The sequence below is a fragment of the Anser anser genome, assembly GCF_964211835.1.
Source record: "Anser anser genome assembly, chromosome: 4".
Classification (NCBI taxonomy): domain Eukaryota; kingdom Metazoa; phylum Chordata; class Aves; order Anseriformes; family Anatidae; genus Anser; species Anser anser.
In genome coordinates this window covers 69,052,145-69,078,154 of record NC_139724.1, presented here as the reverse complement: position 1 = coordinate 69,078,154, position 26,010 = coordinate 69,052,145, and the positions used below count along the sequence as shown (strand labels likewise).

At 36.2% G+C, this 26,010-nt stretch overlaps 1 protein-coding gene across 3 annotated transcripts in view; it reads left to right on the top strand.

Moving 5' to 3' along the window:
* Nucleotides 1–24,514, top strand: part of HTT (huntingtin) — a 79,169-nt gene extending 54,655 nt beyond the window's left edge. For 2 of the 3 annotated variants that reach the window (XM_083833003.1, XM_083833002.1), the window contains 26 exons: nt 561–702; nt 1,660–1,839; nt 2,827–3,003; nt 3,241–3,317; nt 4,528–4,666; nt 5,183–5,305; nt 8,029–8,242; nt 8,446–8,591; nt 9,120–9,297; nt 9,576–9,671; nt 10,503–10,690; nt 11,872–11,998; nt 13,141–13,241; nt 13,928–14,082; nt 14,446–14,585; nt 14,766–14,848; nt 15,731–15,861; nt 16,059–16,188; nt 16,918–17,073; nt 18,563–18,753; nt 19,540–19,654; nt 19,890–20,103; nt 20,242–20,347; nt 21,667–21,829; nt 22,492–22,652; nt 23,392–24,514. In XM_083833003.1, the coding sequence (XP_083689129.1) occupies nt 561–702; nt 1,660–1,839; nt 2,827–3,003; nt 3,241–3,317; nt 4,528–4,666; nt 5,183–5,305; nt 8,029–8,242; nt 8,446–8,591; nt 9,120–9,297; nt 9,576–9,671; nt 10,503–10,690; nt 11,872–11,998; nt 13,141–13,241; nt 13,928–14,082; nt 14,446–14,585; nt 14,766–14,848; nt 15,731–15,861; nt 16,059–16,188; nt 16,918–17,073; nt 18,563–18,753; nt 19,540–19,654; nt 19,890–20,103; nt 20,242–20,347; nt 21,667–21,829; nt 22,492–22,652; nt 23,392–23,605 (3,847 nt within the window). In that variant the 3' untranslated portion in view covers nt 23,606–24,514. Of the gene's footprint in view, nt 1–560; nt 703–1,659; nt 1,840–2,826; nt 3,004–3,240; nt 3,318–4,527; nt 4,667–5,182; nt 5,306–8,028; nt 8,243–8,445; nt 8,592–9,119; nt 9,298–9,575; nt 9,672–10,502; nt 10,691–11,871; nt 11,999–13,140; nt 13,242–13,911; nt 14,083–14,445; nt 14,586–14,765; nt 14,849–15,730; nt 15,862–16,058; nt 16,189–16,917; nt 17,074–18,562; nt 18,754–19,539; nt 19,655–19,889; nt 20,104–20,241; nt 20,348–21,666; nt 21,830–22,491; nt 22,653–23,391 lie in introns of those variants that run through there. The other variant, XM_083833004.1, reaches the window with a different exon arrangement.
* The last annotated feature ends 1,496 nt before the right edge of the window (nt 24,515–26,010 follow it).

Here is a 26,010-nt window from a genome sequence, read left to right as displayed (position 1 = left end):
GTCACCCCCCGTCAGACACTTCTGACGTGAGGATGATCCCTCCTTTGGGTGTAAGGTGGGATCACTATGTGGGTGGGTGAGTATCCCTCCATAAACTGTAGAGGGAGATTAAAAACTGAGAGAAATTTCTGATGTTTGTGCAGTGAATGTTAGGGAAGTTTAATTTTGATTTACAACATGAATGGATCAGTACTTTGAAAGAGAAGTGCTCAAATGTGAGATTCTGACTTCATGGTGTGAAGAAACACAAAATTATGTTGTGTTACTCTACCAGAGATGCAATAGACCATATTTTTCTCTTAAATAACCTGTTTAGTTCTTCAGACTGTTTAGTTCTTCAGACTGTTCAAAGAAGCAACGAACACTGACCGAAAAGTAGTACTACAATTGTTAGAAAGTAAAGAGTGATGAAAAGCAAGGTGTCTATTTCAAAGCAGTATTGTTAAAATGAAATTTCTGGGAAAATAAGTACTATATAAAGGCTTCTTACTGGTAGATTATTCCAAATTTTTTTAATGTTTCAATAGCCATAGTAATAAAATATAATGTGCTTCTTGCAGGAGACACAGTCTGTCTACTACTAAATTACTTAGCCCTCAGATATGTGGAGACAGTGATGAATCAGATTCAGAATCTAAACGCGGCATGTGCAATCGAGAGATAGTGAGAAGAGGAGCACTCATTCTTTTCTGTGACTATGTTGTAAGTTTTGAATTATGAATTTTGTAACTGCAGTTGTGAGTTATTAGGCTGACAGTTTTTTATTACTGGTATGCATCAACTGAGTCTGGTTCACGAGTGAAAACTGAGGACTTGTGAAACTAATGATTTCATTTTCAGGGGGCACTTCTGTAAGATCAGGTATGATCTCGTTTGGAATTTTTTTCTATTCTGAACTAATTCTCATGGGGCTTGTCTAAGGATGCTTAGTAGGTTATAGAACAATCTGCTGGGTATTGCATCGATTACTTGTGAGTTGCTAGGAACATACTAAGAAATGTTAGATTTCCCAACATTAGTAGTAACAGCACAGTTTCTGGTAGACGACATTGAACCTCTGACGAACGGGCACCTCTGAAATGACCTTCACAATTTACTTGTTTCTAACCTGGGTTTTTAGAATCATAGAATGTCTTGAGTTGGAAGGGACCCATGAGAATCATTGAGTCCAACTCCTAGCTCCATATAGGACTACTTAAAAATTAATTTTTTAATTTTTTGAGAGCATTGTTCATATGCTTCTTGAACTCCAGCAGTCTCAGTGCCCTAACCACTTCCCTGGGGAGCCTGTGCTAGTGCCTGGCCACCCTATCAGTGAAGAACCTTTTCCTAATATCCAGTCTAAACCTCACCTGATGCAACTTCGTGCCATTCCCTTTTAGCGTAATAAATTCCCATTTATTGTAATGATATTAGAAAAGATTATTACAAGTTCATCATGACACTCTTAATTTGCCATGAGTTCAAAAGCATTTGAAAAAAACTGTCATGTAAAAAATAATGATGGCAGTATTACAATATAGACACTTTACACTGTTATTTTAAAACAGTTACTGGAATTATGTATGAAAAACTTCATGTGTCAGGTAAGATTTTTAGTAATTAAACACTAACCCTGCGTATTACTGGAATCAGATTTTAATTTTGTTTCCCTTTTAGTGTCAAAACCTACATGATTCAGAACACTTGACCTGGCTTATTGTGAATCATGTTCAAGACTTGATTAATCTGTCCCATGAGCCTCCAGTACAAGACTTCATTAGCGCTGTTCACAGGAATTCAGCAGCCAGTGGTCTCTTTATCCAGGCCATTCAATCACGGTGTGAGAACCTTGCAGCTGTGAGTTTAACTTTGCTTTTTTTTAAGAATAAAGCCACTTATCAGTTCAAGTTAAATTGAAATATAAGTATGCAAATTCTGACATTTCTTGGTCATTTATCAATTTATAATTTTATTTTTGAAGTCATTTGTAAAAAATACAAACAATGAACCTTAGAATATATTAGCCATTTCAGTGTCAGATGTGTTCCTATCCATCAAATCTATAAATTCAAGTAGAGTTGGCTAAGCTGCTTTTCTTCCTTTTTGGATATTATTCTGCATAATAAATATATTAATCTGCATAATAAATATGAGGGGCAAATTAAAGCTCTAGCTTTCATCTTTGATTTCAGTACCTTGGTTGCATGAATAACTACTAGTAACTACAGAGTTGGGAACAGGAACTAGTTCATCTTCATAGGCCCTAACGACATGAAAATGATTACAAGCTCATGCCTTCCCCAGCTGATCTGCGTCTCTTGATGAGGGACATATTGCTTCAGAAATTCAGTGTATGATTTCTGTTTATTATTTTAGTTTCCAATTTAAAAGGAGCTGATGATGATTTATAGGGATGTAAGGTTGTATGCATCACTCTTAAGCTTAGGAACTCTCTCAGTGGGAGTAGTACTTCCTGGACTTCCTCTAGGAGGTAGTGGTGGGAGTTTCTTGAACAACCTGGTAAAGTTGCTTCTCTCTTCCTGTTGTCTATGGACAAGTCTACTGTAACTACATTAGTGCCTTAGGCATGTGAGTAAAATACCTAAAAGTTAGATGAGATTCATTCAGTCGTTATATTGGTCAGCTAGTTGTCTGCTGCTGTTCTTTTCTGTAAATATCTTTCTCATTAGCGTTAACAGCTTTGTATTCTAATTGATTTTTTTGTTTCAACACTCTATTTAATCCTACTAGATATGTAGGATTATTAGATATGTTAGATATGTAACTAATATTAGATATTGTCAGATATGTAACTTACCTTTTTTGTCTTCTTTCATCATTTAGCCTACAACTCTGAAGAAGACTTTACAGTGCTTAGAGGGGATACATCTCAGCCAGTCTGGGGCTGTCTTAACGTTGTATGTTGATAAGCTTCTGTGTACTCCATTCCGTGTGCTTGCTCGCATGGTTGACACACTGGCTTGCCGTCGGGTAGAAATGCTTTTGGCTGCAACTTTACAGGTAAAGATAAATATATTCATTTGCAAATCAGTTTGCGTAGTAATAGTAATATAATCAAATGTAATATTTAAACGTCTTGATGTATTTTAATTTAAGTGATTTCGGTGGAAAACAACACTAATATATGAATGATTGCATTTAACTTTATCTGCATTTGAATTTCCTAATCTGTTCAAAGTACATATGGGTAGCTTACTGATTTTTGTCCTGTAAAATTCTTGTGACTCTTTCCTATAGAACAGCATTACTCAGTTACCAGTTGAAGAACTGGATAGAATTCAGGAATACCTTCAAAACAGTGGATTAGCAACAAGGTAAATAATACCAGTACATGTTTAGATGTCAAGCTAAGCAATGTTCTAGTAGCAAATACGATTTTTTTTTGGTAAGGTAAGATAGTGAATTCTGTTTGGAGGTAAAAACAGAAGTAAAGTCTCATTTGAGAGGTATGCATATTTTGACTCAAGGACTGTTGTGTTGGTTGTTTAATTCTTAAATATATCACAAAATCAAGAAAGCCAAAGGCTCACAGACATCAAATTCTCTTCTCTACCCCATCCCATTCAGAATTTAACTTTTTAGAGAAAGTCACCCCAAATTAATTCTTTGGCAAAGGTTACATTACTGAAAGCAACTTTATCTTTCTCAGACTTTTGCAGAATTTTGTCAGTCCAAGATGTTTGTAGTTTTTTTCAGACAACTGTGATAAAATTCTTAACCTCTCAGCTTTTTAAAAGTGAAATATTATTATAAAATGGAGTAAATGATACAATTCTTGCAAAAACCGTATTTGATGTTGGAGAGAGTAATAGAATCTTCCTGATGTCATTGCTGTTTGCGGTTAATATCTGTTCGCTGAAATAGGAAATAAAAGTAGAGGGAAAGAATATAAAGCTCAAAACCCAAGATGGCAGTAGATTGATAGTAGAGTACCTTTCTAGGTAAGATTAGATTTAGCTTAAAAATAAAAAAATAAAAATCCGAAGTCTCCAAATGACTTTGAGGTACATGCTTTTGATAGCAGTACTGGAATCAGAAAAATAAACAAAAACCTTTAGATGGCAGTGGCTTTTAAATCCACAAAGTGAAATTCTTAATCTTGTATTTAAATTAAATTTTACTATATTCTCCATTTTCTTACAGAAGTGGATTCTTATTTGGTATCTCTTAGAATATATTCATCTGCAGTCAGATTTGTACATTAAATTTAATTCTTCTTTTTCAATAAAAATATTTACTGCATAAAGTAATTGAACAACTTGTATTTTATGCATAAGCATTTACAAGTTCAAAATCTGTATCAATTTAATTCTTTATTGTTGGTGGTATGGAGTTCATTTGTTTTGGTACTGGTAGCTGATGAAGTTTGCAGTTACGCATTATGCAAGTGCATGTATCCAACAAAGAACTTATGACCCTAGTGCTTTTCTCTCACAGAATTAGGAGTAGTTCACTGTATTTGTTTCTAGTTTTAGATGATTTATGAAACTAAGTTAGATCTTTGATATGTTCTTCTGTTTTCAGACACCAAAGACTTTACTCGCTCTTGGATAGGTTTCGACTTATGGTAGCACCAGACACAACTAGTCCTTCACCTGTGGTTACCTCACACCCACTAGATGGAGAAGGCCAACCAGCTTTAGAGAATGTAGTTCTAGACAAGGTAAGATTATATTTGGAAATTTCTTTGCGTAAAGAATCTTTTGCTCCTTGCAAAATATTTGGCCAACGATTCTTCCTTTATTACAGTATTTTTTTTTTCCTATTACTGTCGTGTTTGACTGCACAACAGAAGTTATCAGTAGGTGTAACAGGGGTTAGGTTATTTTCTAGACACTTTCATCAGCTTTACAATCCTGGTATATCTGTGCTATATGCTAAACTTTATTTTACCTTGTTTGATGTCCAGCCTCCACGGAAATAGACAATTTTCCAAGGATATCTATTTGTCTGTTTTAAGATGGTTCATTCATCTGTTACCTGTTTTGCTTTTTCTCATGTTTTTCTTATTGCTGTTTTTGTAGTTTCTTTGCTTTTTTCTTTTTCTTGACATTAATGTGGCCTATTTATCTCTTAAAAGGACCACAATTCAATGCCAGCATGCAATTTTCCCCCGCCCCTCAAAATGTTATTTTCTGAAAACAAATACGTACTAAATTTATTTTTTCAATTATTAAAGGACTGGTATGTGTCACTAGTGAGGTCGCAGTGTTGCATCAAGTCAGACTCAGCACTACTAGAAGGTGCAGAACTGGTAAATAGGATTCCTCAGCCTGACCTAAACTCCTTCATGACCTGCAAGGTAACTTTTTTGTCAGATAGATCTGAATCAGATGAATATGTTGTAATAAAATACGTCTCATGTTCTAATTGGTAGTATTAATAGACTAGGTTCTTTAAATATAAGCGTTTCAAATTTATATGATACTGGTAGTTGATATTCTTAATTTCATTTCATTTGGGAAACTAAACACTGAATATTTTTCAATTGTCTTTAGCAATGCTGTTGATATTAGTTTTCTAATACTACAGGTTGGATGTATAGAGTGGAAATGAAGGTTAGTTTATATATTACAATAACAAAAATCCACAGTTTTATCACTTTACATAATTTTCTCATTTTGTCATACGGTCTTTTACAATGCCAGATGCTTCTGAAATCTTTATCTGTGCTAGCTGACTTGTAATATGGCTCTAACAGGCCACAGAGAGTAAATATGTCATGAAGTACAACTAGGTTTTCTGAGAATATATTTTGCTTGAATTCTGTCCAGTACATTTGCTGCTGGTATGCAGAAATAATAGTGGGAAGCCATTTTTGAATAGATTTTACGCTTTCTCATTTTGAGAAGAAACATGGTTAGTATTCAAATATCAATGGTGTGGAGTTTGAAAGGTGTAGTTTATCTTTCTAACTTCTTTTAGAATTTAAAATTCAATTTACTAGAGTTATTCCAGGGCTAGACAATAAAACTTGTAAACTAAATTGTGACTTGCCATTTTATTTTCAAGTTTATTTATTTCTATTTGTTTTAAAGAGGAAATGTAAGATTTCTGTGATGTTTGTGAATTGATGATAGTAGTTGTTCTTCTACCAGGTCAAGTATGGCAGACAGTGACTTGTCCAAACATGTATGTGAAATAACTGATAGAGCTTGCACTTTTCAGCCCTGTGCTCAACTACTCATATTTCTGCCAAATTTTAATATTGTGAGCTGAATTGCTAGCTGTTTACCTTGATATAGTTTGGAAAGTTCCAGCAAAAGTGGTTTGGGAACTTCAGAGAATAAGGTTGGGGAAAAGGGAAAAAAGGGAAATGGGTTAAGTTTTTAGGCAGAAGACAGTAGGTTATTTTATACTTTGCATATCAGAGATATAAATTCTCTGGGACGTACTGTCAGCAAAAGGTCCCTTTTTGTCCCCATTGAGGAATTTGCAGTTTGTTTATGATGAAATCTTCTGAAGAATCAATCTCATAGACTCACAGAATGGTTTGGGTTAGAAGGGACCTTAAAGATCATCTAGTTCCCACCCGCCTGCCATGGGCAGGGACACCTCCCACCAGATCAGGTTGCCCAAAGCACTTCCAGGGATGGGGCATCCACAGCTTCTCTGGGCAACCTGTTCCACTGCCTCACAACCCTCTGAATGAAGAATTTCTTCCATATACCTAATCTAAACCTACCCTCTTTTTGTTTAAAACCATTACTCATTGTCCTATCACCACATGCCCTGACAAAGAGTCCCTCCCCAGCTTTCCTGTAGCCCCCTTAAGGTACTGGAAGACTGTTATAAGGTCTCCTGGAGCCTTCTCTTCTCCAGGCTGAACAACTCCAACTCTCTCAGCCTGTCTTCATCAGAGAGGTGCTCCAGCCCCTTTATCATCCTCGTGGCCTTCTCTAATAGGTCCATGTCCTCCTTGTGTTGGAGGGCCCCAGAGCTGAATGCAGGGCTCCAGGTGGGGTCTCACGAGAGCGGAGTAGAGAAGGAGAATCACCTCACTTGACCTGCTGCTTTTGATGCAGCCCAGGATATGGTTGGTAAACTCACATTGCCAGCTCATGTTGAGCTTCTCATCAACCAGCATGCCCAAGTCCTTCTCATTGGGGCTGCTCTCAATTCATTCTCCATCCAGCCTGTATTTGTGCTTGGAATTTCCCTGGCCCAGGTGTGAGACCTTGTGTTTGGCCTTGTTGAATTTCACGAGGTTCGCACATGCCCACTGCTCAGGCCTGTCAAGGTCCCTCTGGATGGCATTTCTTCTTTAGAGCGGGGCAGCCGCGCCATGCAGCTTGGTGTCATCAGCACTGTCTGTGGTGTCAATCACACTGTCCATGTCACTGGCAAAGTTGTTAAACAACGCTGGTCCCAATACTGACTCCTGAGGAACACCCCTCATCACTGATCTCCACTTGGACATTGAGATGTTGACTGCAACACTTTGAGTGCAACCATCCAGCCACTTCCAGCAAGTTGTCCATTTGTCAAATCCTTGTTTCCAATTTAGAGACAAGGATATCATGGGGGACAGTGTCAAATGCTCTGCACCAGTCCAGGTAGATGGGGTCAGTTGCTTTTCCCCTATCCACCAGTGCTGTAAATGCTGTTATAGAAGGTCACCAGATTTGTCAGGCACAATTCTGCCCTTAGTGAAGCCATGTTGGCTGTCACCAATTGCCTTATTTTCCGTATGCCTTACCATTGTTTCCATTATAGCAAAAACTTGTTTGGCACCGATTCTTGAAGATTTCATATATACAGGTCATCAGAGCTTTATTCACATATTCTGAAAACATGTACTGAATATATTGTTTTTCCTTTCCACCCCAGCATATTGGTGTTTAGAAATTAAATAGAACCTTAATTATGGTGTTGTTACATAACATAACAGAGTGGCGGTCTTATAAGTTAAGTTAATAAACTATTAATTTACCACTATATTAATTTGCCAGAATAGTTCCATCAAATTACTTAGATTCTCTTTAAAAGCAATTTCTTTACTTTTTATTTACTGTTTGATTTCAGGAATTCAACCTAAGCTTGTTAGCGCCTTGTTTAAGCCTTGGTATGAATGAAATCTCAAGAGACCAGAAGAGTAGCCTCTTCGAAACATCTCGGAGGGTAACTCTGGATCATGTGTCTACCACTGTACTAAACCTTCCTGCCAACCACCAGGTTTTCCAACCAGTATTGCCAACTGAGCCATCAGCCTACTGGAAAAAGCTAAGCGATATCTTTGGTAATAGAAATAGTGGTCTTCTTAAGTGTATTCTCTTCTCTGCAAAGGTAGTTTACAGATACCTAGTCAGTTCATGAACTTTTTAAAAAAAAAAAAAAAAAATCAAGATACTTGGCATAAAAGTGCCTATGAAATAATTCTGAAAAATTTTTGTTGATGGGAAAAATTCAAACTGTTAGATTTCATTCAGTCTTGTCTTCTAGGAGATGAGGTGATCTATCGGTCAGTGATGACACTTTGTCGTGCTCTGGCTCAGTATTTGTTGTTACTCTCAAAACTACCAACCGGTCTTCGTGTTCCTCCTGATAAAGAGGATGATATCCTGAAATTTGTGGTTATGTCAGTAGAGGTAAGAAACTAAACCATAAATAAAGATGTGATGAAATATTGGTAGAGGAAGCAACTTTGACTTAAATTGATCACAGTGGAGTGACTTTTGATCTGAGCAACTTTCTTGTCTTACTGTAGAAGTTTATTCAGTGGTTATTTTACTTGACCTGTGATAGAAAATTCAGTTGGCTTATGGGGCAAGGGTAGCTTTTTACGAGAAGAGGTTGACTGAATGATGGAATGATCTTGGCATTTGGGAGAAATGCCCAGCACTTTTTGGACGTTGAATAGAAAAGGTTTTTCTTTGACTTTTTTACTTTTTTTTTTGACCTGTTTATTTTGTTGTTTGTTTTTTTTCCCATTTAATACTCATTTTTTGTAGTTTTCTGCTTTCTTAGAAAAGAAACATATTCTATACTATTTGCTAATAAGAGCCTTACTTATTCCTGTTTAAAAGAAAATAAAGCAGAAAAAAACCCAGCTTTCAGCTTTAAATTCATGTATTGGGAGAATTTGATTTTAATGGGAAATTTTTACTTTTCCTTAGGCATTATCATGGCGTTTAATGCATGACCAGCTTCCACTAAGTATAGATCTTCAAGCTGCTCTGGATTGTTGCTGTCTGACATTACAGCAGCCTAACCTCTGGAATTTGTTGGCTTCTGCAGTTAATGTAACATATGCTTGCTCCTTAATTAACTGCATTAGGTTTATTATAGAAGCAGGTGAGTCCCCTTTGAACACCTATGAAAAAAATTCCTTAGTAAATTCATTCATCACTGCTAGGTGTCTGGAATGTTTCTTGTGAATCTTTTCTAGTTATTTCTTTGACAACTTTATTTTTACTATTTTAATTTCACATTTAAAATTTTGTGTTCACTTTTGAACTTAGCAGATTCCTTGAAAATGTAAACATGCAATGCTACTGTGTGGTTTTGAGGAGGAAAAAATGTTATATGAGATATATAATGCCTATCTTTTAAATATTTTTGTCTTACTTCAGTTGCAGTTGAACCTGGAAATCAACTTCTTAGTCCTGAAAGAAAGAAGAATACTTCAAAAGGCTTAAATGAGGATGAAGTTGATTCAAACACACAGAGTAAGTACACAGTGAATTCTATTTTTAATGAAAAAACTGTAGTTCCCCTTTCAATAACTAAATTTTTTAACAATAGGAGTCTATCTGAGAGCTTACTATTTTTTGATAAACGCTTATTTAAAATGTCAACTTATATTTAATATGTATAATTTTTGTCCTGAAAGCTAAACATTAAAGGAGATTCTTTTTTTGGGGGGTCCTGTCAGCTGTTCAGCATGCAGCAGACTGAGCTTTTTAGAGTGGTGTAGGATTTCTAAATTTCATGTGGAGACGTAGAATCTATCTACTAATGCTTCTGATATAAATGGCAAATTGGTTATTTGCCTTTCTGCTGTATAGGAGTACTGTATTGGGGCAAATGTCAAATGTAGTCCACAAGAGTGGACAGTATTTTTTTTCTATTTTCAGTTATGCTGGTGTAGATTAAGAGACCAGTTCCACCTACAGAAATGACGCTGCTTATCAGATCTAGAATAGAGCCAGTTATGAAAATCTTTTTTATAAGATAGATGAGTTTGGTCAATTTTAATTGTAAGAAATGCACTATTCAGTGTGGCTTGCTGGGGTTAGGAAACTGGCATATCTGCTCTGCTGGCAGATGTCAGCTGTCGGTATTCTCCAGCATTGAGACAGGCAAGCAACATTTGCAGAGAGGGTGGTAGTAGTAGTCTTTAACCAGATGAAGTCTTGTATAACATTTTTGTCCTACATCCTCTTTGTCCTTAGTCAACATATTCTTTAATTAAGCGTTCTTGTTTTTTTCTGTATGATTTTAACTGGTGTGTTTTGAATAGATTCATGAAACTGAATTTATTTATTTTTTTTCTCAAGAAAATAAACACGTTACTGCAGCTTGTGAAATGGTAGCTGAGATGGTGGAATGTTTACAGACTGTCCTGGCTTTGGGGCATCAAAGAAACAGCAGTATCCCAGCGTTTCTGACTCCTGTCCTCAAGAATATCATCATCAGTTTAGCAAGGCTGCCTCTAGTGAACAGTTACACAAGAGTACCTCCCTTGGTATGTTTATTTTCAGTATGTAAGAAAATAATGAATAACTTTTTGAAAAATCAAACATGGGGTTGCATCTTTTTTTTTTCAGTAGGACTTCAATATTTTGCTACTTTTTGCTACATAGTTTAGCTTTTTAAACGTGAAGTAGCAAAGTGTTGTAAAGATATCAAATAAGAGTTATTTTGGGGTGAGAATTCTAATTAAAAAGGATTGTAGTTGTTCTTTACATTCTTATGTGAATGAATGTCCAGGCAGTAATTAAAAAAAAATAAATAGGGATTTGGGTGCTTTATTAGGGCTAATATTTCCTTCTGCTCAGCAGAATCATTTAACCCTGGAAAGAGTGCAAAATTTACACTGCTACCTTTTTTTATATCTGAATTCACAAGCTCGTTTTACTCCATGCTAAGTACCACAAAGATGCTGAGGTAGTCCTAGTGTCTGAACTAACTCAGATATTTCGTAGTGGCATGCTTTGCAGATACTTCTGGATTGTATGTTACCTTTCTTTCCTAACTCATCTTGGATCCTTTGGATAAAATATTTCAACCTCTCCTTTTTGGCAGATACAATGTGGATTTAATAACACCTCGTGATTACTTTCAATGTGGTGTTAGTGAGTAAATGACTTTAAGCTGATTTTTAAAAACTTCTAAACAATTACCAGAAATGTTTTTAGGTACTTATGAAGTAAAGCAGAAGGGGGTTTTATGATCCAGATGTACAGTTTCTCAGCACTGTCTTTGTGAGGGATGTCTAAAAGTACTAATTTTAGGGATTAAGACTTTGACCACTCTTGGATGCATCTTTGTGCTTTTTCAGCCATCTGTTATATGTGAACTGTTATCCCTGAATTTCATCTCAGTGTATTTTTTGCATTCAACCTAGGATTCAGCTAGCACTTAGCATAACATTTCTAAACTGAAAAGTATGATGGGAACATTATTTACTTGGACATTAGGACTAAATAACTAATTCATAATGAGAAATTTGCAAAGAAAAAAAAAGAAATAATGTAAAATATGCTGTATGTTAGTTATTTAATCTTTCTATAAGATTTTTGTGTTTGGAGAATTAGTTATTCATGTCTCATTGCATTTGAATGGTGCTGTACGTTGCTATATTCATAGTTGTCATGTTAATGCTATTACTGTTTCGGAATAGTAATAGTCTTTATATTTTATCAGGTCTGGAAATTAGGCTGGTCGCCAAAGCCTGCAGGTGACTTTGGCACAGTTTTTCCTGAAATCCCAGTTGAGTTTCTTCAAGAAAAAGAAATCTTTAAAGAGTTCATCTATCGCATTAATACACTTGGTATGTACAAACATAAAAATGAATACAGATGACACTTACTGAGTATTTACCTGTGTCGCGAAGTCATCAGAGTTTGGTACCATTTATTTACTATTGTTGCATATTTAGATGAGAAATAATATTTCAGAGCAGGTTAGTAATTGTGCTGTAATAATTCTTGTATTTTTCTCAATGTAGAGTGAAAATGAGAAATTACAGAACTAGAGAGAAAAAACTGTTCCAACTCTGAAGTCATTTTAGTGTGTTCTAAGAATAGCTGCCTGTTTTATGAAGCATATGCTCGATAGCATGTCTAACAATGTTTTGCTCTACCCTGCCTTTTTTATTCATGCATAGTATATAAATTGAATTTGCTGTCCCACACTCAATATTTTAAGTGAGGTGCTGTAACTTTAAAGCTTCTGGGTATATAAAGGTTTACTGAGGGGGAACAGTGTGAGACTCAAGATTTCAAGCCTTCCTTAACAGATGAGGCTGTCAATGTACCAAATTTTCCATATACTTACAAGTCTGTTATTTTGGTTGATCTACAGGTTAATTTTTGAATGACTTGTGGTGTAGTACTGTTTTTTATTTGAACACTATAAGACATAAGATGACATTTGCTTTTTTAGTACTTTAGGTATCATAAGTATAAACTGTGGAGTACTGTTACAAAATCCTCTACAATCTATTGCTAGAAATCAGTTTGGAAAAACTTTTCAAAAGTGCTTGAATTTTAATGGCCTATTTCTAGGCAATTCATTCTGCTTTTATGGCATGAAGATTTCTTGGATCATTATGGGATTTTCTGTGCCAGTCCTCACAGGAAAGAAAGTGCAGGTTTTGGAGGCTTTTCGGTATTGTGAAAGCATGATAGATCGCATTGCTTTTAAAGTTGGACAGTCAAAATATCTAAATATATGTAAGAAATAACCTGAAGAGGACCACGTGGATAATAATGTTCAGAACCCTTCTAAAGAATTCTTCGCTTTCTAAAACAGAACAGTTTAAATTCAAGCTGTGGTGATTACAAAAATGCTAAACTGAATAGGAAGAAGTATGAAATCGAATCTGTAGAAACAATGTGCTGTTTCTTTAATGTTGTTCCATGTTTAAGTTTGTATTAAGACATGAATGGCTATCTCTGAGTGTTTCCTTAGGATGGATCAGCCGTACCCAGTTTGAGGAGACATGGGCTACTTTGCTCGGTGTACTTGTAACTCAGCCTATCGTAATGGACCAAGAAGAGAGCCAACAAGAGGTAATGTCATTCACTGAAAGTTTTTAAAACTAAATTTTAATTAAAACTAAGAAAAAAACCCTTCTATTAATAAGCCTATCAAACAGAAAATTAGTGACCAAAATTGAGAAATTACTTCTGTTTTTAGTTCCTTGTCTTTATGTCCCCGTGAGTTCAGACACCTCTGTCAGTGGTGCTAAACACTCAATCTGTAGCATCTTGGTTTAGAAGCAACATTAGAGTAACAAATGCATCTAGATAATGATATCCATGATGCTGTTGAAAATTCACGATGAGGTTGAGTTTTATTCCTAAAAGAGATGTTAATAAAAACAGTTAACATAAAATCTCTTCAGAGAAGGATCCAGCTCAGATTTGGTCTTATTTGATGATTTGTTTCAACAGGTAAACTACTGGGTAGATGTAAACAGGGAAACTACACTTCTAAAGCTTTGAAATGGATGTTTTGAGGTTTTAATGCTGTTGGGATTAGAGAATGCATGTAGGATTTCTGAGATGCAAGGATGTGTTTCTGCTAGTTGCAGTGCTTTTTGTGCATTTCTTATGTCAGCCAAATTTCTGAATAGGAAGAAGTTTAGTTGTCTGGCTTGCTGATTATACTCTAGTGGAAGGTAACAAACTAATACTCAGGGCTTTCAGGATTCTTTTTTTTTTCCAATTCAAATTACAGTAAGTTCATTTTACAGGAAGATACAGAGAGGACCCAAATTAATGTTCTTGCAGTACAAGCCATAACTTCCTTGGTGCTGAGTGCAATGACAATACCTGTTGCAGGCAATCCAGCAGTCAGCTGTTTGGAACAGCAGCCCCGCAACAAAGCTTTAAAAGCTCTGGACACAAGGTAATTTTTCACTTACTCTAACATGTGTTAATTTATACTTGTGATTAATATGTAGTTACGATTAGCTTAATCTAGCAATAGCAAAAATGTGTAGACTGTTTTTTAACTAAGTGTATGTACAGGTAGATCTGTTTACACAGAATTTGCATGGACTTAGCTTCATGAACCTGCTGAGTTAAAAGACAATAGAAGTAATATCTAGGCAACAGAGGGCAGAGTGCATCTCTAAACATTTCTCAGTTTTAGCATCCTTGGTAATGAAAATAAGCATACACTTATTTTCATTATAGAGCAAGTTAGTCAGACTTGCACAAAAATATTAAATGGAAAATCTGCTTAAATAAATTTCTTTTGGACTTTCAGGTTTGGGAGAAAGCTAAGTGTTATCAGGGGAATTGTTGAACAAGAAATCCAAGCAATGGTATCTAAGAGAGATAATATTGCTACTCATCACTTATATCAAGCTTGGGACCCCGTTCCATCACTTTCTCCTGCTACTACAGGTAGGTGCCTTTGTAGGAGTGGGGATGGATTTCTCTTTCATTTAAAAAGTAGCCATGACTTTTAGGAGTTGTTAGGATAAGCTTTTAGGAATTTGACACCCCATTTACAGGAAATTAAGCCATTTTAAGATCTGTTTAGAGAAGCATATTTAAAAAAGCTTGCCTTCTGTTTTTTTATAGGTGCTCTTATCAGCCATGAAAAACTCTTACTGCAGATCAATACTGAACGAGAAATAGGAGATATGGACTATAAACTGGGACAGGTTTGTTGAAACTTTAACTTTGAGCTTAACTTTTGTTACATTTTCTTCTAATTTGTGGAAATCCATTTCAGAAGCATTGCTTAGCATCAAATTTAAATGGAGGACTCTGATATTCAGAGTAGATCATAATCACGATTCCTCTCAGCCCATTAATCTGCCTCTCAGAACTTTTGCTTTTGTGTATGAGGTCTACCCATGAGGTAGCTATTGAGTTGTTCTGCTCCTCAGTCCTGCGTGCTGAAGAGCCCGTGTAGTATTAGATTCAACTTCAACTATTGGATTTTATTTTGCTATTGCAAGCATGCAGTTGTCCTTAGGAAACGAAAAAATACCCCATGTAAAATAAGTATTGTTGTTTTAATCTTAAATAAATCCACTGTAGGGTTTTATAAACTTCATAAAGAAAAATTTGAACTAAGGGTCTTTCTTCTTTATAGGGACTGAGTCACGGTACTTAACATCTTATTCTTTTCTGGTTTCAGAAGAAAGGTTAAATTGCAGTTAGATATGATTTGCAGTCATTACAGTTCTTTCTGAATTATTTTCTTGCTTAATATGATTTTTACACTTTGCTCTAGATTTTGGATCTAGTATGTTGACTTTGGGTAACGCATGCATGTTCTTAGTATCTGGCTGTATCCCATGAGCACGCACTACTTTTAGCGTTTTTAGCTGTATTACCGTACAATGAGTTAGTTCAACTAAAATGTTGATGAAGGTTTAAAAAAATAATAGTCATGTGCAGTTTATGTGAATGTTTGAGGCTGTGTGTTCATTGTCTGTAATTTAAATGAAAAATGCATTGGTCTTTTAGGATTTTTTTAATCTGACTACGAAGGTGTTGAATGATGGGTTTCTTTTGTTTTTTCTTCATGTTGCAAGGTCTCTATACACTCCATATGGTTAGGAAATAATATCACTCCATTGAGAGAAGAAGAGTGGGGTGAGGATGAAGAAGATGAGAATGACATACCGGCTCCTTCTTCACCACCAACCTCTCCTATTAATACAAGGTGTCTTATGTCTCTCCTTTGACTTATCAGTCAGCTTTTCTCTCTTCGTTTGAATTTCAGTAAAGCAGCTTTATAAATTGGATGCTAGTTGAAAATAAATGAGATAAAAAATATAACCAGTAAAAATTATTTCAAACTAAGCATTTTGGTAGGACTTAAGAATAGCCATTTTAACTCTTGCTTTTTGTGCTTTGTAGGAAGCATCGGGCTGGTGTAGATATACATTCTTGTTCTCAGTTCTTGCTTGAGCTATATAGTCAATGGATACTGCCGTCAAACCCTAGCAAGAGAACACCAGTCATTTTGATTAGTGAAGTGGTGCGATCAGTAAGTCTAAAATATTGTTCTGAGTAGTAATTGAGTATATGTAACCAAATGTTCAGAGTGAAGAAGTGTTTGTAAAATATCTGTTAATATGCAAGAAACGCTGTTTTTTCTTCCTTGGCAGTGGTATTGTATGGGTAGTGCAGAAGTATAACTTGCACAGCTATAGCATAACATTTAAACTATATAGACATCTGGATTGCATATTCTGCTACTACATTACAAACACTTTATTGTCACATGACAGTCCTTTAATTGACTATTTGCAAAAAGTAAATTTCAGGATTTTGCTTATCCTATCTTCCTAAGAAAATGAAGACAAAAACAATTGATGTATAAAGGACTAAATTGACTATTGAAGCATACAAGCAAGACTAAATGTGTCTTGATAAGCATTATGCACTAGTAACAACTGAAAGATGAAACTATCATTGTGAAAGAGTATGTGCTGTGTGTTTTGGGGTGTTTTAATACATTGTAAATAGCAACGCTCATTCGTTTTCCAGAATCATTATAGTGGATTTGGTTTTGTAAACCTTTTGGATGAAGAAAACACTAGGAGTGGGATAGATGGTGGAACTCTGCACAAGTTAACAATCGTTGTTTCAAACGTTTAAGTTGATGTTTGTGTTGAATAGGTCAGTTGAAGAGTATTTGCTGACAACTGTATGAGAGTCAATTTTTGCTAGCTACTAATGGGCTTTTTTGTATTTGATTTTAACTTGTGTATAGCTTCTGGCAGTATCAGACTTATTTACAGAAAGGAATCAGTTTGAGATGATGTACACGACATTGACAGAATTGCGAAAGGTGCATCCGTCAGAAGATGAGATTCTTGTACAGTATTTGATACCAGCCACTTGTAAAGCTGCTGCTGTTCTTGGAATGGTAAGAAATTTTTTGTGGAAATTTATTGCAAAATCATGAGCCTCTAGGGATTAGAGGATGCCTATAGAACATCCTAAGTTACTAGTCCTTCATTTCTGCTGCAGAATCTGTTAGTTATGTTGTCTTTTTTTCCCTTGTAAGAGGCTGGAACAGTGCATAAAATGAATACTTAACTTGATAGTCATGTATCCCTTTTCTTTCCCTTGCTCTTGTTTTACCTCCATTGTGTCACTCCGTATTTAGGGAAAGGACATTAATGCAAGTTTGCATTGCTCTTTTTAACTATGTATATCAGAGAGGAGTAGTATCTTCCAATGGACATTTCAGAGTGGGACTATTTGTGAAAAAAAAAAAAAACCTAACATTTCTATAAACATTGAGACTAACATAAAACTATGGATAATAGTGATAAGAAAGGTTTTGAAAGACTTAGGGGTAGGACTTGCAGTAGCTTTTGCAGCAGCACCAGTACAAGGAAAGTCTTTGCAAGAGATGCCAAACTTACCAAAGCAGCTCCAGAGATCAGCTTGTTCTGACTAAGCTGTAATTACCCACTCAGTGAACTAGTAGCACTTGCCTAAAAGCAAACAGCTGAATATCTTGCTTAGTGGGAGAAAAATGAAAGGGGGGCTGAGTCCATCAAGAGTTGCTTGTTGTCCCGTGGTCAGTCATGTTGAAAATCTGCTTAAAGAGAGCAACTCTAGAGAAAAAGAGCAGGTGGAGAGCACATGCTGTAAAACTGGCCTGTGTCTTAGATAATTCATGAGTACAAGAATAAGGTAATTTCTCCTAAATACTTAGAATACACTGTAAGAAAAATAAGATTTTGCTTTTCAAATCTAACACATTTTAGAATAGTTTTTGCATGTTCTTGTAGGTTTATTGAACTTTGGTAATGGGCGGTAAAGTATCTGATGCCAGCTTAATGTTTGCAGATTAAACGCCGGAGTGATGGATAGAAAGGTGTGCAGATCTGAGTGCCAGTAGTTTTGGAGAACAAATAAATGGAGCACCGTACTGTTAGTTGAGTGGATGGCAGAGTATTCTTTTGTACACAGGCTGTAGGCATCTACCAGCCAGTTTGGTACGGAAGCATCCTTTGTAATGTAGCTGGAAAGACAGAAAATCCCATCTGTCCAAGTCCTGTATGTAAATGATCCCTAATATCACATATAGTTTACAATGCTTATCTTGTCTTTGGTTTTAAATTATGGGATAGCTTGTTTTAGCTGTAAAAAGTTAACTTGATCATCTTGTGGCATCAGTTCATTAGTAAATCTGCAAGTCATCTTTTATCAGATATATTAATCTTGTGTGATTGATTCAAAGTACTGTTTTAAGCTAGCATCTGTTTCATGACAATCTTGCATAAATTGTTAGCAATAATAATTAGCAATGTAATTTTTTAACAATTTTTTCCCAAGAATTTCCAAGTGGCAGGACTCACTGGTATTGACTTCTAATGAGTAATTTTCTTTGTGTATATTAGGATAAAGCTGTGGCTGAACCAGTAAGTCGACTGCTGGAATCCACTCTAAGGAGTACCCACATGCCAAGTCGAATTGGAGCTCTGCATGGAATTCTTTATATCCTTGAGTGTGACTTGCTTGATGAGACGGCGAAGCAGCTCATTCCAATTATCAGCGATTATTTGCTCTCCAATTTGAGAGGAGTAGCACAGTAAGTTTTTTTTCCCTTCCCACCATCTCCTTCATTTAAAACAAACAAAACCTCCCCTGTTTTACATTAAGTGAAAGAAATACATGTGTAGAAATATACTGGCTTATTTTAGTCTGGTGCTTAAAAACTAACAAAAAAAGCAAACTTTATTAAGATTTTTAGGGTTGCCTTGTTGGAACTTGAAAAACTAGCTTCTCTTGCAGTGTTATTGTTTCTACTTCTGACTGGAACTGTTGCATGTTTGTGTGAACAAAAAGACTTGCTGTTGTCAGTACATTTTAAAGCAGGTTGTTGCATAAAACAGCTTAAGTTTTGTCAGTTTCATTGAAACCTTGCAAATGAATTGTAGCTGTTTTTATGTTCGATTTACAGAAGTAAAAACATATTTGAGGGTAGGAAAACAGTTTGAAAGCTCAGATTTTTTGGTAAATTGTGTTCCCTAAACCTTACCTTACTCTTCTGTTAAAAAGCATACTCTTTGAATGAGACTTGCAAGATCAGTAATGAACTGTGTTTTTCTTCTAGACAAGTCAAGCAATGTTGGCTTGTAACTATATAGCTGAAAAAAATTGGGGGAGTGTTAGGCCAGCTTTCCATGAAAACTAGTGCGCTCTTATACGGCATGTGGCAATTTTGTGCAAATCACTTGTTGATACTTTGTAATTTAAAAACTGCATAAATTTCATGTGGAAAAAATACTTGGTGTTTCTAAGTCTTATTTGTATTGTCTCTGTTTATGACCTAGACAACTTTGATGTGACAACAGTTGTTTTTGCTTATTTACAGTTGTGTGAATGTCCATAACCAACAGCACATCTTAGTAATGTGTGCAGCTGCATTCTATTTGATAGAGAATTATCCACTTGATGTAGGTCCTGAATTCTCTGCAGGAATTATACAGGTATGTGGTAATGCCCCCAGTCAAAGGTGATCATGTAACCCAGGACATTTATAACATAGAGATATTTAACACTTTATTTTTTGTGATAAAGGTTTTTGTTTCATCAGGCTTTCTTAATACCGTGGTCTTTGATGCAGTTCCTCACAGGCTAGCTATAATGTTATGTTGCTAGAAGATGATCTAAATACACAAATACACCTCAGAAACAACTAGATGGCTTTTTTCTTTATTTCAGATGTGCGGAGTCATGGTGTCTGGAAGTGACGAATCAACGCCATCCATTATTTATCATTGTGTCCTGAGAGGACTGGAACGACTTCTCCTTTCAGAGCAACTTTCTAGGCTGGATAGTGAATCTCTTGTTAAACTGAGTGTTGACAGAGTGAATGTGCAGAGCCCCCACAGAGCGATGGCAGCACTTGGGTTAATGCTGACTTGCATGTACACAGGTATTTATTTATTTTCATACCTTTGTGCTGAGAACTGTTGGCTTACTAGCAGTGCTATTTTTTCAATTGTTTTTGCTGCTAAGGATAAAAAGGTCTTATTTTGGCATTCACATTTTGTAACAAATTATCTTGGTTTAGGAAAGGAAAAAATCAGCCCCAGTCGTTCCACAGATGCAAATCCTGCAGCCCCTGACAGTGAATCTGTGATTGTGGCTATGGAACGCGTATCTGTCCTTTTTGATAGGTGAGAGGATAAAACATGGTAAAATGTGTCCATGGGGCACCAGTGGGGAAATGATTGTTTGGCATTGTCTCATCACTTCTCTGTGTGACAGTTCTAATATTTAATTAATGATATTTCTCTGCTTACCATAGCTTAAAATTGATGCTTCTAGTATACGCAGTAACACTGATGGAATTGCTGAATGCAGCACAAATGTACAGGAATGTAAATGGAAAACAGACGTGTTCTAACTGATACTCTGTTGCACAAACCATAATACTTTATAAATGTATTTCCAGCTCCCTTCAGGTCAAACTCTTGAGTGCTTTTCAGGATGTCTTCTGCATAATCAAGGATATAAATCCAATTTACAGGAAATAATCTTTGAAATCAGTCTTAAGAGTTTAAAACCTCTTTTCCCCTCCCCCCCCCCCCCCCCCCCCAAGTATTGCTCTTTCCAAGGCTGTTAAGTAATTGCAGTGGAAGGGTACAGTAAAATTTCTGTATTCACATGGAACTCATTTAATGGAAGTATTTCAAACCCCCTGTTCTGATCTGACAATCTCATGCTGTGTTAAGTGAGCATAGCACGTTAGATTTTGCATAGTTGTTTGTAGGACAATGATTTATATTTTTTTCAGGTGTTCAGTGTTTTTTCCATAAAACTGGATGAGGGTTTCAGTTCTGCTCTCAGTGAGAACAGAGCTAGAACTGTGCCTGAGTACTTGTGAAAATATCATTCCTAAGAGTTAGCAAAACAAACATGAATACTAGAAGCAGAAAATATGATTATTGCCTACAACAGTTACTACCTTGATCGTGACACATCAACAGATGCAGCCATTATTAGGAAGATTTCCCAATCAGCGTTCATTAGATAAAATTGTCCTTAAAGTGAAATAGCTTTCCTCCTCTGTATGGTGCAGCTTGCTTTTCCTCTGTGATATATTGGTCATTCTGGTGTTGAATGAAAGAGATGCGAAGGTGTTATGAATGGAGAGCAGGGTTCTGCTTATGAATAGTCTTTTCTCTGATAATTAGCATTAGTGATCTCCCTGTCATTTTTGTTCTTGTTTAGCCTTTTCAGTTTTCCTGTTGTGAAATTGTGTCTGTAAAGCAATTAGAGAGGTTCAAAAGTATGTGCTACTTGAGAAAGAGAAAAACAAAAAAGGGTGTCCGGATGAGGGAATGACTTCTAACTATTTCTAATAGCTTTGGTAGACTACTTTTGCTATATTGTTAGTGTAAGATTAGGTGATGTCTTGAATTATTGCAATTAAATTGAAAAATAACAAGATATTTACTGGAATTAAATCATAAATGTTGTTTATTGTTTTTAGGATCAGGAAGGGATTTCCTTTTGAAGCTAGAGTAGTGGCCCGGATCCTTCCACAGTTCCTTGATGACTTTTTCCCCCCGCAAGATGTAATGAATAAAGTTATTGGAGAATTTTTATCCAATCAGCAGCCTTACCCGCAATTTATGGCAACAGTAGTTTATAAGGTAATGTTTTTTTTTCCTTAAATGTTTCAGAGGACTTCTAAATAAGTGACAGCCCTTCAGTAGTGGAATATGAGGCACAACTATAATTTTTGTTAGATCTAATAAACTGTTCAGTGGTGACTGAGGTGTGCTACTATGAGCTTTGTGTTCTGGGGGAAATGGAGGGCTAGAATCACCTTCGTAAGGAAAAATAAAGAGAAAGGTAATAGTAGGGATTCTGCTGCTCAGGTTCTTCAGATCTCAGTGAGCCATCCTAGGTCATCTGGGCTTACGAACTCAGCCAGGCTTCTGTGGACTTGTGCTTCTGAGTATTCTGCTCTTCAGCACCTGCTTACTGGACTCATGCATCACTTACGAGCGCATGTGCACACCACATTCAATATATTAAAAATAGAGACACAAAGCAAGTCTTGTGTGTTTTTGTACGCTCACTTCAGTTTGGCACAGAAGTCATGAGTCCAGTTGGGTCCTGGCTGACTCTTTGCAGATTCACTTTGTCTGTGTATTGAGTTCATTAATTCTTTAGATTCAGAGTTGTCTCTAGCCATGCAGTTTGTAAATCTCAGAGCTTTGTAGCTGAGGAAAACCTTTACAAGAGAAAACAAACTCTTTCCTATGTCTGTCTGTCATGTCTTTATTCCTGTGTGAAATATTCTTTGCAGGTGTTCCAGACGCTACATACCACCGGACAGTCCTCAATGGTCCGTGACTGGGTGATGCTGTCCCTGTCTAATTTCACACAAAGAACACCAGTGGCGATGGCCATGTGGAGTCTTTCCTGTTTTTTTGTCAGTGCTTCCACCAGTCAATGGATTTCAGCGATGTATCCTGAACAGACTGAATGTGTGCCACTTTATGGTAAACTTAGTGATTTTGTAAAGCGCATCAGTAGCCTTGGAGGGCAGTAAAAGCACATATTTTAATACACCAAAACAAACAGGCTTATTGTAGCTAGTAGTGATATATATCACTTTGTGCTTTTGGTGCCTGAGATTTCAGGAAAAAAAGAACTTCTAATTAGGTGGTAAGAATGCAGTTACCTAAAACTGCTGTGTGAAGTTCTGTTCCTTGTGACTATGCAAGGGTGATTGGGAAGTTCCATACTTTAAGAGACTTTGAAAAAACTTCACTGGATATCTTTGGATATCTTCAAAAGCTTTGTCCTGTATCCCTTCTACAAGATAAAATATATATATATAAAAAAAAAATAACGACCAGGCAAAAGAGTAGCCATGTGACATCATTTGAAATTTCCTGATGGCTCCTCATCTCAGCAGTGCTCTTTGGTTACAGGCAGTTGGTACTGCAGTTCTGACTGCACTGTTTCCCCCATTGGATAAAGAAGTAAGACCTCTGGTAGGTTAAAAGGAGTTTGAGAATGAGAAATTGTGTGAAGCTAATGAAGAAATAGGATTTCTGTAGTAGTGGTTTGATTACTACATGACAATATTTTACACAACATTTTTGGTGAACTCAAAAAGACACTGTTTTATTGGAGAACAATGTTTAAGTTAGTAGACCATGACCAATTTCTGTCATTATGACCTTAACTTATATCTCAGTCTTCCACATATTATCAGCAGAATGGGAAAACTGGAGCAAGTGGATGTTAACATCTTCTGTCTGGTGGCCATAGACTTCTACCGACATCAGATAGATGAAGAATTAGATCGGAGGGCCTTTCAGTCAGTGTTTGAGGTGGTAGCATCACCAGGAACGCCGTATCATCGCCTACTAACTTGTTTGCAAAATGTCCACAAGGTCACAGCATGTTGAACGTCCTGATGCATATTGGAGTTGCATGACTAGTGTTGGAATCTGATACGAATTATGGGGAATGCAAGATCGAGAAATGTCTGGGGTTGCATTTGTGATAAATATGGCCAGTTTTTACTTCCAGAATGCATGGAGAAGTGCTCTGCAGCACTGGAAATCACCTGAAAAGCGTAGTGTACTTTTTGTTGTTGTTGTTGACACCAAGCACCTGTGGGTGGGAAGATTTAAGGGATGTTTGGGACTAACCTGAGGCAGATTTACTAACTATAAAATATGAGCAAGTACTATGTGCAAAGTAACTGATAGTACTCTTCTTCCTAATGTTCAGCTGAAGTCACTGTGTTGCAGCTGGTAAGAAACTGACAGAAACACTCTATTATTGCAAGCTGCAGTCATTAGAAAACTTCATAGTTTTATGTACATGTATATACTGTTGTGGAGTACAGAATAGAAATCGTTTCCCAATGTCTCTCCCAAACAAGGAAAAGAGAAAATGGCTTTCATGAGTTACACTTCCAGCATGTAATTCCTCTCTGGACTTTCTTATACCCTGTGGTGTATGTGTTGGTGGTATCGGAGTTGTAGTGCACATACGTAACCACACTTTTTTTCTTTTTTCTTCTCAGGATTTAAAATTTGAGTACGGTATATCAGTAAAAGAAATTTTAACTTAAAATATTTCTATTTCTATATCATGTACAGTATGTAAAATTGTAAGATGTGTGATGCATGAGCTGTGCTGTAATTTGAGATGAAAAGAAGCCACGCTACTGAATGTTTTGACATCTGTACTGTCCTCATTTTTTTCCTCGTGCTCAAATTTATGTTCCTTTTGAAAATCCATCTTAATGTACAGATTACATCTTGTTTTGCATCTCATTTTTTTCTTAAAGTGCTTTAAAACTGGAATATGTTGATTTAATTTGTCTTCAGAGACTGGATTAAGGAGGCGTTCTTGTGGTCCACTTGTAGCTTCTTTTCAATTCCTTCATTTTCAGATGTAATGGTGAAAGAGAGGACTAGTTATTTCGGATCAGCCTTTTGTATAGTTAAGAAACTGCTCTTATCTGCTGCACAAGATTTTAAGAGACAACGGTGCAAGCTCCCCAGTAGTCAACAACCATTTGACATTTCCTAAATGAGACCATGGAGTCGTCTTGATTCAAACCACTCTTACTTTAAACAAATCTATGCTAGCAGTTGAGAATCGGAAGGCTGCTGTGGTCTACTTTGGGACTGGCTAAGGTGTTAGATTACACAACCTCTTTTATTACTTGTTGTATACATAATGCTTTAGACACACAGTACAAATATCCATGAATTTTAGAACACTCCACAGGGCCAGATTTACCTTTTGCTTACCACACAGGGAACCCCATTGATTCGTAAGCATTACATGGGGAAAATCTAGCATACCCTTTGTCTTTAGTTGTATTTAATTCTTGACTTATAGAAAAATGATAGCTGGGTTCTCAGTCACGTCCTATATTTAACCTCTCTTCATTTTATTATCACACCTTTTGGTGACACTTGGAAAAACAAGATAGTGTTGTCAGGAGGAGCATGTACTTGTATGTATTTCTGTATATAATGTATATGTTGAAATTATACACGTGACAACATTTAATGTATACAGATGTGTATATTTGTATTTATTAAACCCATGTATTTAAACTAATTCCAATTTAGACCAAAAATTGTTGCTTCTGCCCATTAATTGATTTAAAAGGAATTGTCCACTGGTGTCACTTCCTCTTAGGTAGACAAAAACTGATAACATGGGCAGTAGAAACAACTGTAGACATTGCTGTATTTAGCTCTCTACAAATCTTACTATCTGGAGCAATTATTTCTGCCCTTAGTTGGGTTACTCTTCTTTCTTGGGCCACAGCACTGTGGTGATTTTTAAAAGAAACTGAACACGAGTTCAGAAAAAGGTTTAATAAATAGATACTGTTTGAAAGTTTTGAGTTACATTGGAAATTATCATAATTCTGATAGGAGACTGATCCAAGGCAGTGAGATATAATGCCCTGTGCTTTCATGAAGGGTAGTATAGATCACTCTTCCCTTTTGTAACCACCAATAATCGTTTTGTACTGTAAACCCCCACACCAGTCAGTTTTTGTATGATATATAGTTTAAGTGAAGATATTTTTGTAAGCTATTTTCCAAAATTTAAAATAGATTTTAATATATTTTTTAAGCATCAGGTTAGTCATATCCTCACCAACAGTATATGTTGTGTTACAAACTGTTAAATTCTTCATAATTTTAAGCTCCTCATGATTAACACAGACTAGTTGGTTACTTTACCTTGGCATAACGGGAGCTAGTCCCTGAATAAAACGTTCCAAACCAACCCATTTGGGACTTGCCATAGAATCTTTCCAACCACTGAAAGG